This window comes from Nycticebus coucang, chromosome 1 (assembly GCF_027406575.1).
Source record: "Nycticebus coucang isolate mNycCou1 chromosome 1, mNycCou1.pri, whole genome shotgun sequence".
Classification (NCBI taxonomy): Eukaryota; Metazoa; Chordata; class Mammalia; order Primates; family Lorisidae; genus Nycticebus; species Nycticebus coucang.
This window is the reverse complement of record NC_069780.1, coordinates 140,937,266-140,954,638: the sequence shown is the minus strand read 5'-3', so window position 1 is coordinate 140,954,638 and position 17,373 is coordinate 140,937,266. Positions and strand designations below refer to the sequence as shown.

Genomic DNA, 17,373 nt, shown 5'->3' with positions numbered 1-17,373 from the left:
GTTTACAACTAACACTCGTGTGCGGGAGTGTGTGGAGAGAGAGCTAAAGCCTGTGGGAAAAGGTTACTCAGCAACGGTAAAGGGAATATGGGTCATCATTGTGGTATTCATACAACTTTTCTGTGGTTGAAAACTTTTTCCTAAAAAATTCCAAACTAAAATTAAATTGGCAGGAAAAGGGGAAAAAAATGGGGTAAGGGCATAAGATGGAGCCAAGAAGGAGGGAAAAATAACCTCTAGATTGTGTGATCTGACTACAGATGGACCAGTGACTGGATACTGCGTTTTCTGGTAGCCACGTGTAACTATGTATGTTTCCTGGCTTACGATCATCGTCCATGAGGTTGAAGGGCAAAATGTCTGAGGCTAGACAGAAACTTCTCCTTTAAGCCCTTCCTAGGTAGGACACTGATGTCATGCATAGCAGTCTCAACAGGTATCATGTTATCAGTATAACTCCTTATTTGAAAGGGCTGCTTTTTTTTTTTTTTTTTCTTTTAACATGCACTTAGGAATCCCTTTTCCCTATTGACTTGGCTTTGATCCTGGAGTGGATGGCAGCTACTTCTTCAAGGGTCTCTCCTTAAGTTACTGCCTGGTAATGCATTTGAGATTGTACTCAGAAAAGTGCTTGAAACTCAGCTATCTTGTGTTCCTAATGAATACAGTTGAGTTTGGGGATAAATTGACATCTCTGAACGGCTGAGCCAATGAGGTCTGTTCCATCAACTAACTTGGAAGGGGTTACTCATAAGCAGGGTCACATTTTTGTGTATGTTATTATTTTGAATATGCTGCTATGAATGATATGTGGATGACCTAGACTCCAAATTTCCGTTTCTTATAAATACATCTGTGGTAGTCTTTTTTTTGAGACAGAGCCTCAAGCTGTCACCCTGGGTAGAGTGCCATGACATCACAGCTCACAGCAACCTCCAACTCCTGGGCTCAAGCGAGTCTCCTGTTCTGCCTCCCAAGTAGCTGGGACTACAGGCGCCCGCCACAGTGCCCGGCTATTTTTTGGTTGCAGCCATCATTGTTGTTTGGCAGGTCCGGGCTGGATTCGAACCCGCCAGCTCAGGTGTATGTGGCTGGTGCCTTAGCCGCTTGAGCCACAGGTGCCAAGCTGTGTGGTAGTCTTAATTGAAAAAAAAAAAAAAAAAAAAAAAAAAATTCAAACAGGTATAACCAAATGTCCACCTCTTTTCTCATAGAAACAAGTCTCAGTAAAACAGCCCTTAAAATGCCTGGCTTTGAGCAGTGTTACCCACGTCTTTTCTGTTCTTAAAGTTCTATGAATTTGGACCTTTTATGTGGCGGTTGGGATTTTCATGGGTCTGAGTATGTTTTTACTTTTTTGGTCCTTAATAGCTATATGGACATATGTGTATGCGTATATTGTCCTTAACCGTCTGCACACATATTCATACGTACTATCTGAAGGTGGACTTTTTAGAAGGTATTACACTATGCAAGTGTAAGAGGCTTTCTTACAGAAGCAGAGCAGATCTTGAAATAAGTGTCGTGACACAAGGGATTCCTTTTACAGAAAGCTGCCTCTTGAAGTGACTGTGGTTTCTCTGGTTCTTATGACAGGTTTTCTTTTAAAAAGCTATAAAGTGTTGTAGGAATGTATTGATTTCCATTGAGGGCTATGGTGCTTAGAAATTTCCCTTCTGTACCTATATCTGTGAGCAATCTGTGAATTTTCTTTTGTACGTAACTAGAGAAGTGATCCAGCAGCTTCTCTCTAGAGTGATATTCTTCAATTTGGGGGGGGGGTAACCATAGCCCACAGAAACATGTTTTATATAGTGACCCGGGACATACATACATAAAACTGAATCAAAAATTTCATGAAACCATACTTTCTTCATTGGACTGTGATCATTTCTGTTCTATTGCATTAAAAAATACTATTCATAGTCTACTAAACTTGATCTCGTGACCGACCAGTATGTTGTGACCCATAGCTTGAAAAACACTGCTATTGAGATTTTCAGCAGGCCAGACCCTTTCAGATGGAAAACACAATCGTGGAGTCCCCAAATTCTTTAGCTAAATTAAAAGCAGTTTGGGAGAAAGGGGTTGAGAGAAGGGAAAGACAGGAGGAAAGTGTGAGTAGTTGGTATTTCCTTCTGGGCTGTGTTTCCTGTCCCCTGCAAATGATGCCATTCTTCTTCTCTCTGCAGCTCGACCACATATTATCCCCTCCACCCATGCCGTTTCGGAAATGCAGCAACCCAGATGTGGCTTCTGGCCCCGGGAAATCGCTGAAGTATAAAAGACAGCTGAGTGAGGATGGGAGACAGATGCGGCGAGGGAGCCTGGGAGGAGCCCTGACTGGTGAGTCGAGGGTGGCTGGTGTAAGAGAAGGAATTGCTCTTCTTTTACTAGGGTCCTGGATGGCTGTAGAGCTCCATGTGTGGAAATCAGCCGGCTTGAGAATGCAGCTGCCTCTGTGCAGGCCATGTGGTAAAATCACATCCACTTAAATTGAGGGTTTTATTAGTAAACTTTATTGAAACATAATTTATTTACAATAAATTGTCCCTGTTTGAAGGGTACATATGTGGATGGATTTTGGCAAATTTATACCCCAGTTTAACTTCCCCTACAATCAAGATATAAAACCTTCCCTGTTCTCTTCCTAGTCAACCCACCCTCCACCCCTATTCCCACAGCTAATCCTTGGCCCCAGCCATAGGTCTACTTTCAGTCACTTTAGATTAAACATATCTTCTTAATAATTCATATTAATGGAACCATCCAGTGGTTGGCTGCTTCTGTTCCATGTGATGTTTTTAAGATTCATACAGGTTGTAAGTGTATCAATAGCCAGTGTTCCATACCATTGTAGTATGACTATAGTTACCAATGACATATAATTTCAAATAGTTACAAGGGTATTGAATGTTCCCAACACAAAGAAATGATAAATGGTGGATGACGGATATGCTAATTACCCTGATCAGATTATGTATTATGAAAACATCACTTTGTACCCTATGAATATGTACAATTATTTGTCAATTACTTAAAGTTTAAAACTGCTTTATAAAATTGTATTTTACATTCTCACCATTTTCAAATCTAGAAAGTCTACAAATTATTTTTGTTGATTTGCACAATGGCAAAATTAAGATAAGTTAAAGCATGGCTTTTAAAAAAATAATTCACCATTTAAAAGTTTATGTTATTTAAGTCCCTAAAGGTAAGTTAGATTTTTGTTTCATCTGAGTGCTTTTTCCTCTAGATTTATTTTCAGGGTATTTTACTTTTTTTAAGCCCCCAAACAAAGTTTTCTTTCCATATGACAGTTTTGTCTGCCAGTTCAAATATGGTCTGGAAAATAAGTTAAATTACTCACATTTTGGGGGATGGGGAGAATTATGGATTTTGACCTTTTGGGGGATGAAATTGGGGAAATAGAAATGCTTCTGAAACATGACCAGTAGGGTCCCATTTGACCCAGAGTGGTGCACTTCTGGGACAGAGGGAGGCCAAGGGGAAGAAATTAATAAGAAAATTGCTATACTTCACTGAGTTTAGGCAAATGTTTTCAATTGTGTTTTACTGACATTCTTCTAATGTTTATTAGGATGTTTTTCTTTGCTTTGCTTTATTGATGCAGACTATTTTCTTTTTTAAGTGGAGACCCTAAAGATTATTTATTCTAACTCTTATAGGTAGGAAAATGAAATCTTAAAGGTAAAAACACTCACCACTCTTGTTTATTAATTTCACTTAGGACATTTACATACTTTGATTGAACTATTTTTGACTAATGGGGCAGCAATTGTTCTTTCCATTTTTGCTAAAGCATTTTACTTAAAGCTTATAGAAGGGTATAGCTCTTGATGCAGATATATGACTTGAAGTATGGAATTTGGCCTTTACCTTTAGAAATAAATAGCTGGACTTGACTCTCATTTTCATAATCTTAACATATCTAGCAATTTTGTTAGTTTGCTATATAGTTATTTTTGTTAATAATCTTTGGTCAGATAATTTTTTTAAATGATTCATAGTCCTGAGTACAATCTAAAAAAAATCCATTTTTGGATTTTGAAACATCAGCCAGCTTTTGAAAATAGTTCCTTGAAAGTTACATTAGAATATGAGAAAACATTCTTAATTGGTCTTGTTAGATCAATATCCTAGCTGAGGGAGCACTTAACCCAGTGATAGATAGCTACTATTAATATTGTATGCATAACTAATTGCATCTGGGGAGGGTTGGTTGGAGTTGATGGGGAACTTGGGCTCATGAAAATCAGTTTGGTGCCCTTATCAACTGGATTTCTACTTTATGCAGGTACTGTGCTGGTATTGGGCTAGTTTCACGTTTTAGAGCAGAGAGAAGACAACATCATTCCTGATCTTTAAGAAAACATGGTTTCCACTACTTTTAGGCAATTGTAAATAATCACTTGTGCTCTCACCTTGAAGCATACCCTGTTGCTAAATTTAAATCAAACTGATTTTGTCATCAGAGGCCTGTGCCTGATAAAGTCTGTTAATCACCTTCCCATTGCTTAACTTTATTTTAATTCAAGAATCTTTGTTTGGCAGCATTCTACTTAAAGATTTTATGAAGGGAAAGCTAACTTTATAGTTTGAAAATTTTGCCACCCAATGATCTCTGGTAAGTGTCAATAAATTTTTAGCTCTTTGAGAGGAGGATCTGTAATCTATTTATTTTCTCTCATATTAATGACAGCTAACATTAAAAGATTACTTACATTAAAACTGGCAGACACTGTTTTCAGGGGATTGCACTTACCTGTTTAATCTTCACATCTCTGCATGCCCATAAAGGAGACACTCTTATCCCCATTCTATAGATACGAGGCAGGTTGAGTAACACAAACAATGTCATGGTGCTCAAAACCAGCAAAGCCAGGATTTGAACCCAGGTGTTATGGCTCCAGAGTCCAGGCTCACAGCTGCTATGTTGCTCCCAAAGGTTTTTAATAAACTCTTAATTCTAGCAGAACTAATTGGAGTGAATCCTAGGTTGGAAAATTTTTACTCAGTTGGAATCTGGGGCTGACTCAATCTTTGGGACTCACAGTGCCTTAATTATAAAAATAAAGTAAAACTAGGCAATTGATACATATTAAAAACTTTAAAATAGTTATGTATAGAGAATTAATCCTAGTTATATTTAGCGCATACCATTTATAATAATTAAAATTGCATATCATCTAGCTAGCAAAAGAGTATTGATTAAACATCATATACACAGAAAATGGAAAACAATTGTAAATACTAAAACTTACATTGTAAAAAAAGCCGGAGGTGGCGGGTTCAAACCCAGCCCAGGCCAAAAACTGCAAAAAAAAAAAAAGTCTTAACATTGAAAGAGGCTCACAATATACTTTTTTTTTTTTTTGAGACAGAGCCTCGAGCTGTCTCCCTGGGTAGAGTCCTGTGGCATTACAGCTCACAGCAACCTCCAACTCCTGGGCTTAAGCCATTGTCTTGCCTCAATCTCCCAAGCAGCTGGGACTACAGATGCTCGCCACAAGGCCCGGCCATTTCTTGGTTGTAATTGTCATTGTTGTTTGGCAGGCCTGGGCTGGACTTAAACCCGCCAGCTCTGGTGTATGTGGCTTGTGCCTTAGCCGTTTGAGCTACAGGTGCCAAGCCACAATATACTTTTAATGAGAAATTCTGTTGTTGAATGACCTCCATAGTCTCTCATGGTTCTTCTGACTTACTGTGTTGTAATTAAATAACTGTATACAGATGGCCCTCAACTTAACTATAGTACAATTTAGAATATTTTTTGTTTTACTTTATGATGAGTTTTTTGGAGGTATTAAGTACATTTTTTGCTTATGATATTTTTGACATAAGATGGATTTATTGGGTCATAACCCCATTGTGAGACAAGGAACATCTGTATTTAACGAGAGAGAGGAAAACAACTCTCTGCTAAGGAATTTTCTCAAACTGGGATGATGGTTGAGTAGGCTCCCTTTATAAATGGGCACATGAAGAATGCGGTGGCCTTTTTTAGACCTTGCGATTCAATCCGGGAGACAGTTTTTGCTCCCAAGCTTTTTGCATTCAGTGGTCATATCAGCCAGTGACCAATTATATAAACACAAAAATCTCAGTGGCAGAGTGCAAGTATTTCTTGTTCATGTGGCTGTAGTCAGATTTGATGCCTTGTCTGGAATCCACTGGGCGCGATTCTGCAATGCAGTTGGGGTCCAGATCTGCTCTACAAGCCTGCCTTCTCGCAGACCAGCAGCTCCCCACTGTGTTGTCTCCTCCTGCAGAAGGCAGACGCATAAGAGCAGGTGCACCTGCGCAGGCACATTGCCAGCCTCTGTTGGTGTCCCTTCTACTAATTCTCCGCTGGCGACAGCAAGTCACATGGTCAAGCCTAGACTCAAGTCCATCTTGACACTGAGACAGGATGCAGACACAGACATGTGACACATGACAATGTTTTAGTCAGTGACAGACCCACATACACAGTAGTGGTGCTCTGAGATTACAATGGAACTGAAACATTTCTGTCCCTTAGTGATGCTGTGGTGGTCCTGATCCTGTGTAGGATAATGTATGTGTTTGTATGTGTGTGTGTGTGTCTCTCTTTTTTTGGCAACAGTCTCACTCTGTGCCTTGGGTTGAGTGCTGTGGCATCATAGCTCACAGCAGCCTCAAACTCTTAGGCCCAAGTGATCGTCTTATCTCAGCCTCTGGAGTAGCTGGGACTACAGGCACCTGCCACTATGCCCCTCTGGCTTTTCTGTTTTTAATAGAGATGGGGGTCTTGCTCTTACTCAGACTCGTCTTGAACTCCTGAGGTCAAGTAATCCACTTGCCTCAGCCTCCAGAGTGCTAGGATCACAGGCTAGTATGGGTAATTTAGAAAATACAGAGCACTATTAGGGAAAAAAAGAAAAAAAGCCCATAATTTTGCCATGTAAAGATGCTCATGAGTGAAATTTTCACGTTTTCCTCAGTAACTAAAATTTTGAAACATGAAGGGATATTAAAAGGGAAAAATAACCGGTGCCTTTTTTTCCAGGGCCAGCATTTACCAGGGGTCCTCAACCTTTTTGAACAGGGGGCCAAGTTCACTGTCCCTCAGACTGTTGGAGGGCCGGACTATAGTTTAAAAAAAAAAACAAACTATGAACAAATCCCTATGCACACTGCACATTATCTTATTTTGAAGTAAAAAAAAACCAAATGAATGCAATCACACCGCCTCATGTGGCCCACGGCCCGTAGTTTGAGGACCCCTGACAGTAGACACAGAGCTTCCAATGCTTGGATTTCTTTTGGGCAGGGGTTGGGGGGAGAACTGGTGGTGGTTTCTGTCTTCCTGGGCCACAGCTTGCTAAATGGGTGCCTAAAAGCATCGTGTAAACATTGACTGAGCTTTGAGCCCCCTAATGAGGAAGAGAGGGGCATTATTCTCATCATTATACAGACCCGTAATTCTGGCATGGATATGTTGGTAACGTGCCTGACAGCTCACAGTGAGGAAGCTGTGGAGTGAGGGACAGAACCTCAGGATTTTGAATCCTGGCTTCTTGATATGCAAATGAATGCCCCAAATCCTTGTCCTGCATTGCACAACTGTGATGTGTGTTGCAGCCTTAGCAGTCAGAAATTGAAGGCTTCTTTTCCTCAGCAAGAGAGTTGCGGTTTTCAAAAGCCTGGGTTGTTTGAAATGCAAAAGAAAGAGGAATCTATATATGTGTATAACATGCACGTAATAAGAAAACAGCTTTGTAGACAATATAAACTAAAATCTCTGAAACGGTTGGAATCATGATGTTCTATCTTGGGAAAAAAGTTAAGAGTTTTCTTTTTTGGACTATGGAAATCAATTTGGAGTAACATCTGAAAAATTTAAAAGCATTTTTGAGTGAATTTTACTTGACAAGGGAAAGGAAAAACAAACTACAATCCTAGAAAATATTGTTTCATTTAAAAGTAAACTGGCAATCAAGAAGCTGAGGCAGGAGGATTGCTTGAGGCCAGTTCAAGATCAGCCTGGGCAACATAGTGAGACCCTTGTCTCTTAAAAAAAAAAAAAAAGAAGAAGAAGAAGAAAAGAAAAAAGCATTAGCCTGGTGTGAGGGCTCATACCTGTGGTCCCAGCTACTTGGCAGGTTGAGGCAGGAGTAACACTCCACCCTAGGAGATTGAGGCTGCAGTGAGCTGTGGTTGTGCCACTCCAGCCTGGTTGACAGAGCCAGATCCCGTGTCTTTAAAAAAAAATTAAAAAATTAACCTGGAAGTCATTAGGTTTGAGTACTATGTAGCATTCAGTGGGTTTCTCATTCTAAAAGCTGCCTGAGCTTAGTGGACAAGAATGGAAAGAATTCAGATGAAACCCAATTTACATAAAGTATGGCTATTTTATGGGTAGCCTTGGTATTTAGTAAATATTGCACCTAAATACAGTTTAAACTCTCCTGTACACTCCAGATTTCAGTTTAATAATACCATTAAAAGAATGTCTATATAAAAATGGTGTATATTAGGATAATGTTGCTTGCTATGACAAGCAAACTATTAATGGCTTTATTTCTTGCTCATGTAACTGTTCAGAGTAAATATTTTTGGTTAGTAGGCAGCTCCTTCCTGTGGTGATTCAGGGACACACATTGTTTCTGTCTTCTGGTTTTGTTATTTATTTATTTGAAGACAAAGAATCTCACCGAATTGCCCTGGCGTCGAGTGCTATAGCATCATAGCTCACAACAATCTCAAACTCTTGGGCTCAAATGATCTTCCTACCTTAGCCTCCCAAGTAACTGGGACTACTATGGTGCCTGCCATAGCACCCAGCTAGTTTTTCTATTTTTAGTAGAGACAGAGTCTTGCTCTTGCTCAGGCTGGTCTCGAATTCCTGAGTTCAGGTGATTTCCCCAGCCTCAGCCTCTCAGAGTGCTAGGATTATAGGCGTGAGGCCACAGCACTTGGCCTGGTTTTGTTATTATTACTATTTTTTTTTTTTTGCAGTTTTTGGCCGGGGCTGGGTTTGAACCCACCACTTCTGGCATATGGGGCTGGTGCCCTACTCCTTTGAGCCACAGGCACTGCCCCGGTTTTGTTATTCTTTTTTTTTTTTTTGTAGAGACCGAGTCTCACTGTACCGCCCTCAGGTAGAGTGCCGTGGCGTCACATGGCTCACAGCAACCTCCAACTCTCGGGCTTACGTGATTCTCCTGCCTCAGCCTCCCAAGCGGCTGGGACTACAGGCGCCCGCCACAACGCCCGGCCATTTTTTGGCTGCAGTTTGGCCGGGGCTGGGCCTGAACCCGCCACCCTCGGCATATGGGGCTGGCGCCCTACTCACTGAGCCACAGGCGCCGCCCGGTTTTGTTATTCTTAATGGCCCGGAGATACTGTGTTTCTGGTTGACAGGGGTGGAAAGAGATAGGAGAAATCCTTTTGACTGGAAGAGACTGGCTCTTATCCATTTTGGAAAGGTCTAGTCACATGGTCACAGCTGAGTGCGAGGCTGGGATGTGGGGTGCTCGGTGTGCTGCCCCAGAGTCTCACTACACAAGAATCAGGAGGAGCATGGCACTTACTAAGTCATCAGGGAAGACTGGGAGAGAAATAGATCTTAGGAAGAACATAGGATGTGATTAATTCTGTTTTAAGTGTGTTGAATTTGAAATGCCTATGAAATACGCTAAATAGGGATGTCAAGAAGGGCTGAGGAACTACAGAAGTGGAAAGACGCATATTCATAGAAGGAAAGGTTGGCAAACTATATATTGGCTGCATCTGAGACAGTGAGATAAGGACAGGGAAGTATCATTGGATGGGACAATATAGCCAGTGGGTGATCTTGGGGAGAGTAGTGAGGTGCTCGTGGAAGGAGAGTGGAGTGAGTGAAGAGGTAATGGTAATGAAGGAATTAGGGAGGGCTTGTGTGTGGATAGATGAAGGTTCTCCAGAGGCACAGAACCAGGAGGGGGCGTGTTTGTGTGTGTTACATATTAAAGGTCATTTACGATGGAGAATTGGCTCACGTGATTATAAAGTGAAGTCCCATGACAGCTGTCTGCAAATGCGGGAATCAGGAAAGCTGGGAGTGTGGTTCAGTTGAAGTCCAAAAGCCTGAAAGCCAGGGAAACTGACATTGCAGCACCCGTCTGAGGCCCAAGGCCTGAGAGCCCTGGCTGATGCAAGTGCCGGAGTCAAAGGCCAAAGAACCTACAGCCTAATGTCCAAGGGCAAGAGAAAAGGTGTCCTGCTCTGGAAGGGGGAGAGCAGGCAGAGCATCCCCCTCCTTCTGGCTGTTCTGTTCTGGACGGTGCCTGCCCACATGGAGGGTGGGTCTTCTCTTCTAGTCCACACCCTCCCATACATGCCCAGAAATAGTGCTCACTGGCTGTGTGGACATCAGTTCAGTCAGATTGACACCTGAAGTTACCCGGGACAACAGACAGAAGTAGAGATGGCTCATTTGAGAAGTTGTGCTGTGAAAGGGATTAGAAATGAAAGCTGTGATTTGGAAGGACATGAGGGGTCAGAGCCATCTTGGTGTGTGAGTCACAGAGGATGTTTGAAAGGTGTTGAGGATGGTTTTGATGAGAGAGATAACTAAAGAAGGCATTTGGAGAATGGGGTGGGGGATCCAGCGCACACTTTAGAGGGTTGGCCTTTCCTGGGCGGAGGGACTCTTTCTCCACTCCAGCAGGAGGAAGGAGGAGAAGACAGACACAAAGGCAGGTAGCGCGGGTCCATCTCTGCATGGAACGCCACTCAGCGAGACAAAGGAGGGACTCTCCAGAGAATAGTCGTGAGCGACAAAGAGTCAATCCCAAGGTTCTGTAGAGAGATCCATTTATACAGAGGGTACCGAAAAATGTGTACGCATTTTAAGATGGAAAAAACTGTATTAAAATTATAATGCTCAAATCACATTTGATTCCGCAATTGCAAGAGATGTGAGGTATAATATATGAGATAAATGTTTTCAGTATATTACAATTTTAATATACTTTTTCCTTTCTTAAAATGTATCTATATATATTTTTTGTCACCTTGTGTGTACATGTATTCTTGATGTGACAGAGTTATAGAAATGTAGAACAGATTGGTGGTTGCCAGGTTTGGGGAGGGAAATGTAGGCAAGGCGAGACAAAGGGCAGCTTGAGAGAGCATTGTGTCCATGCACCTGCCCTACACCTTGACGGAATCCATGTCGATACCCTGGCTGTGAGCGGGCGCTGTAGTTTAAGATGTTACCATGAGGGGAAACTGGGTAAAGAGGAGTTAGCTGAGGATAAATGTATCTACGGTTACTGCAGAGTAAGTTTAATTTTCAAAGTGTCCCTTTCCATACCACTGATTTTAAAAAATTAGCTTTTTTTTTTTTAAAGCAGGTTGTTTAATAGATTTAGCGGCTTCACTTTTCTCAGTGCGTAGTGAGAAGCCTGGATGGGGGTAGGGGGGTTAAATAGGAATTGAGGAGAGAAGAAAATATGAAATAGTCTTAAAGAACAGGGAGGCAGCTGTAAACAGGAGGGTTTCTTGGTAACATCAACAGCCCGTTTTTAAGTTCTGAGATTGTGAATTGAAAGTGAAGCCTGTCAACGTGTTTGTACAAAATACCAGGGTGTTTTATGTGCTGGGTGTTTTGGTCCTGCAGAACATAACAGAGAGGCCTGAACGAGGGTCACTCACGAGAGGGGTGGGAGGGTGGAGCTGAGCTGTATGGGAATGAGAGGAGGCTTCAGTGCCCATGCTGGGATTCTTCTAGGGGTTACTTGGAAGGAGGACTAGAAGCTGGGACTTGGGTGTGTGGTTGGGCTGGGGACTGAGTAATGGCTGGGCTGGGTTTGACTTAACCAGCCCCTAATAGTGGAGTAAAATGTTAATATGGTCACATGTCACTTCATGGTGGGGATTTTGTCATCGTGTGGACATCATAGAGTGTATATACACAAGGCTACATAGTGTAGGCTGTGCATACCTGGGCCGGATGGTATGGCCCACGGATGGTACGGCCCACTGCTCCTACTGTGCAGCCCGTGACTGGACTGAACACTGCAGGCAGTTGTAACAGTGGTAGGTACGCAGGTACCTAAACCTCACTGAACACAGCAGAGGCACAGTAAAGACACAGTATTATATGCTTATGGGACTTCCCTGCTACATGTGGTCAGTTGACTGAAATGCTATGTGGTGCATGAATGTGTTTTGAAATTTTGCACTCTCAGAAACGTCTAAAGGTCAAAGGTCTTTACAGTTCGTGTAGATGCTACTCTCTTGCGATGATCTCAGTTTGAGTTCTTAGTTCTTGGTCAGCGATGGGGGGTGGGTGCAAATCCACAAATCACACCAGAGGCTTTACTCACACCTCCTGCTTCTATTTGTTTTCTGTTTCTTTTTTTTTTTTTTTTTTTTTTTTGTAGAGACAGAGTCTCACTGTACCGCCCTTGGTAGAGTGCTGTGGTGTCACACGGCTCACAGCAACCTCCAACTCTTGGGCTTACACGATTCTCTTGCCTCAGCCTCCAGAGCAGCTGGGACTACAGGCACCCGCCACAACGCCCGGCTATTTTTTTGTTGCAGTTTGGCCAGGGCTGGGTTTGAACCCGCCACCCTTGGCATATGGGGCCGGCGCCCAACTCACTGAGCCATAATACTTTCGAATCACTATGCTGAAGGCACATAACCAGGGGCAGGGATTGTTTTCAGTTGGTGTAGTGTTCTGTTCTAGAGCTTACAAAATTGTGTAGTTCATCAACAACAGTTTATGAAGCTGGAGAATGTCTCTCCCTGTTTCCCTGAGTCACCAGGCAATAAAGAGGCATCCTCCTGCTCTGAGTACTGTCTTCACTGCACCTAGGTCAGTTTATATCCTGAGTATTTTGTTTGCTGTCTAGGTGTTCTACACAGAAAGAGAATATTTTGGTGTACTTTTGTGTTTGCAGTTTCTCCTTGTCAGCGTAGGACAGTCCCATGAGACCAAGACTTAATGGGACACACAGCTGTCAGCTCGTTCCTGTGGCAGATGCTGCCTCCCAGTGGCTCTGTCAGGGCGCCTTCTGCTGTAGCTCATCTCCCATGCAGATGGTCTACTGATGAGCCATTGCCCCTCTAACGGGCTCACATGGTGGTTCTCAGGCCCAGGGTCACCTCGTGCTTAGGAAATGCCAAGTGGCCACCACCTTGTTCACAGCCAGGCGGCAGCCTCTCATAAACCCAAATCTGTCCTTCAGGCATTTTGCAAGGTGTGATTGGAGAGTTAATAAAGGAAAGAGGCTAAACAGGACTCCACACTCAAATGCATTTCTTTGGTAGGGAGATGCAGATGAGGGTCTGGGCTGTTCACTTTGATGTATACAGTGAGCTCCGGAGAGTGCTGGAATCAGCAAAAGTGGCTCTTCAGAGATCTGACAGTTCTCTGCCTGATAGGGTTTGAAGGACTTAAAACTTGGTCCTGAGTGTTCATTCAGGAGATGTTTTCCAGAGGAGGTCCTGTTTCTCTTAAGATTTCTGAAGCACCTTTTGCAGAACAGAAGGTGACTTGGGCTTTAACTCACTGTTGAGACAGAATTTCAGGATTGCCCGGGTAGGAAAATACTGAGACACAACTAAACCATTATCATCTGCGCACCTGACCTTCAGCGGGGGGTGTTGGATGTGGCAAACCAAATCCAATAAGGGAAATTCTTTCATATACTCCAAAGAAGAGATTGCCAGCTGGTCATTGAAGGGTATTGCTGGCATGATTTTAAATATATTTCTATCAGAATGAAACAGACTTTCAGGAAAGGTCTGTGTACCAATTAGACTAATGAAGAAACAAGCCAAATATGTATAGAATATTAAGTTCTGCTAAGATTTTCTCCCTCATCACTTATATTCTGTGTTCTAGTGTAAGTCTATAAATAATAGACTTTGGTCCTTCCTGAGGGAAAAATGAATTTATTGAATCTGTATAATAAAAATTTAAGTTATTCTTAAAACTTCTTTTAGAATAGGAATTTGATTTTAGGTGGGTTTTTTTTTTTTCATTTTATTAAGGTGTTAAGATTTTTGAAGAGACATAATCATGTTTTCTTTCTGTTGGCTGTCTCCCTCTTACCCCCACTATTTCCCTGAAAGTCTGTTGCATCCTGATAGACTGGGCGTGGCTTAGCGTGATTTTCCCATCCTTCATGCACTGTGCACCTTTAGGTTCTGAAAAGCATGCGTGTGTCAGGCTTATCATCTTCATTCCTTAAATGCGCAGCTTGTAAGTGGTGAAAAGGTTTGGGCTCCCTGTGCGTCTATGGTATCTATGAGGAAGCCACAATGTTGAACTGGTTATATTACAATTAAGAGCATGAAATATTAATTGAAATAACAGAAAAATGGTATTAACTATTGAATCTCACACTTAGCAGGCCTCCAGTTATTGGGGAGGAGGAGATAAAGTTGGGGAAGGTAAGACCACGGTGGGTGTTACCATTTCATGTCACCTTGGAACCCTAGTATATAGCTGGGTGTAGGTCACTGGCTCTTCTGGTGACATTTTCTCATTGGACACAGTCAAGCTGCAGTGCAGTGCAGTTACACAGTGGTGCCCATGAGGCGCTAACTGCTCATGTGCTGAGATTTGTGAATCGCACTGTACAGCAATCCTCTGGAGAGCAGAGGCATGGTAGTAGGGTGTGATGCCGCTGTGATTAGAGGAGACGTAGATCAGAAAGGGAACGGGATCCTTGCACTCAGCGGAAGGGGGTTTAAAGGTAGCGAGCAGGTGACTGGGCTGGGTGGAGACAGCACCTTGGCATCTTATACTGCTGCATCAGGGTGTAAGGGCAAGGACGGAAAGTGGAGATCTGAGGCCCAGATCTAGTCCCACGTCAGTCTCCACTCACTTTCTAAACTTTCACCCCAAACCCCGTTCATGCGATTGATGAGCACATATGTTCCCCAGTGGAGCTCTTGTGAGTGTCCCTTCACTGTCCTCTGAAACTGAGCACACCAGGTCATCCATCTCTTGCTTAGAAGCCATTTTTGGTGGCCAGTCAAAGCTACTGGATGCAGATTTTTTTTTTTCACTTCCCAGATGGAAACTGATCCTTGACTTCATGTCAGCTCCACAGGAAAAAGAATAGGTGAAGAAATGCAAATGCCACCAACAGGGAAGTTTAAAGATTTATAAAAATTAGTGTTTCTGATATATTAATGACTTCAGTGGTGGTAGCCTGCATTTGTCATTGTCATGTTCCATTGTCATTCAAGTACTTGATCTACGCATATTGTCAGGGTGAAGTTTATTTTCTTGTGTCTGCCCGGCCATGTGATTTCTCTGTTCTTTGACAGTGCTGTCTCAGGCCCCTGTGTCACCTGGGCCTGATGGAAGAGTGGAGGGTAAGTCCACTCCTTGATTTAAACTCATGGCTGACTTGCTCACTGAGGGGAGAGGATAGAACTTGTGAAAGAGAGAATAATGTCGTTTACATGCCGGTTTTCTTCTTTCTGGAATCATGTTTTGGTCTCAGTGAGTCTCCTCTACAATCAAGTGTTGCCAATTTGAATGTATTTAGAAGCGGTTCTTTAAGAGGTGACCAGGCTACTGGGGCTGCTCCCTGTTAATGGGATTAAGATCCTTTTTATTTTTTAATTTTTAATTTTATTTGAGATAGACTCTCACTATGTCACCCTGGGTGGAGTGCTGTAGCGTCACAGCTCACAGCAACCTCCAACTCTTGGGCTTAAGCGATTCTCTTGCCTCAGCCTCCCAAGTAGCTGGGACTACAGGTGCCTGCCACAACGCCTGGCTATTTTTTGGTTGGAGTTGTCATTGTTGTTTGGCAGGCCCGGGCTGGATTCAAACCCGCCAGCTCCAGTGTATGTGGCTGGCGCCCTAGCCGCTGAGCTACAGACACTGAGCCTAAGGTCCTTTTTAACAGAGGCTTCATGCAGCACTGTTTGGCGTGCTTGTCCTTCCAACTTCTGCCATGTAAGGTGCAGTAAGAAGGCCCTAGTCAGACCAAATGCTGAATTCTAACCTCCAGAACTGTGAGAAATAAATTTCTGCTCTTTATAAATTAACCTAGTCTTAGGTATTTTGTGTAGCAGCATAAACTGACTTAGACAAAGGATGCTCACTATAAATTATTAATGCTACACCAAATTTAACTTTAAGAAAGATTATGCAGTTTCCTGGTCTCTATGAAGGCATGTGCGTATGTTAAATAACAGGCAGGGACATTCATTTGTGTTTACAAGTGTGCATACCCGCACCACACTGCACTCTTGGTTTTTGTTTAGTGTCCCAATAATGTAGGAAAGGCTAGTAGGCCTGTCGTAAGTTACTCTGAAGAGCAGTGATAATTATGTATATTATTGACCTTGGATTAAAATCTCTGAAATAGATTTCTCTGAGCTCAGAAACAAGGGTTTAGATTGGTCTAATAAATTTGAATTCTTTCTTTGATTAAATAATGGGAGCTGAATAACCCACTGTTTCTGTCTTTGCCTTGGTTGCTAAGAATCTCAGTGCAAAGCATTTTGTTTGTTTCATTTTTACTTATTTTGCTGGCTTTTAGCTGTAGTGATATATACACACATACATATGTATATACATATTATATATCATTACATATTTTATATATTTATTTTTATATATAAGACATATATTTATATATATATATAAATAAAAAACATAAAAAATAGAGGGAAATAACCCATCATGTGCACCCCCAACATGATGAGTGTTGTTACTTCCTCCCCTTCGTTAAGTGGGAAAAACAGAGATAAAGCACGTAATCTTTTTTTTTTAACTTCAATATTTGTAAAGCACGTAATCTTTAAAGCTCTTTTCTGACATTCAAATTCCATTCCAAATACTTTTGTGCTACTCTAGCTAACTCTTCTTCTTCTCTCTCTCTTCCCTGATATCATCTTATATTGTGTGTGTGTGTGTGTGTGTGTGTGTGTGTGTGTGTTTTGCAGGTTTTGGCAGGGGCTGGGTTTGAACCCGCCACCTACAGCTTATGGGGCCAGCACCCTACTCCTTTGAGCCACAGGCGCCACTCTCTTACATTGTTCTTTAAGGATAGATCACTTTACTTTCTATTACTTGCTATCTATCATGCCTTTTACCAGTTTCAAAATTCTTTGAGAAGTTTTCTTTGCGTCCTAATACAGATACCAAATAAAACATGGGACACTCAATTACATTTCAATTCACATAAACAACTAATAATAATTTAAGTATACATGTGTCTAATGCATCATTTGGAGCATACATATTCAGATTTATTTGAATTCAGGTATATTTAGGCTTCTGTATTTTTGTTTGCTCAATCTGGCCATCCTATCAGTAAATGCTGGAATGGTTCTGCACCTAGGTGTTATCAGATGTGTTGT

At 42.0% G+C, this 17,373-nt stretch overlaps 1 protein-coding gene across 2 annotated transcripts in view; it reads left to right on the top strand.

The window, feature by feature from the left end:
- Positions 1-2,198: 2,198 nt before the first annotated feature.
- MAST4 (microtubule associated serine/threonine kinase family member 4) overlaps positions 2,199-17,373 on the top strand; it is a 442,299-nt gene continuing 427,124 nt past the window's right edge. For both annotated transcript variants that reach the window (XM_053589500.1, XM_053589491.1), the window contains exon 1: positions 2,199-2,346. In XM_053589500.1, the coding sequence (XP_053445475.1) occupies positions 2,220-2,346 (127 nt within the window). In that variant the 5' untranslated portion in view covers positions 2,199-2,219. The remainder of the gene's footprint in view (positions 2,347-17,373) is intronic.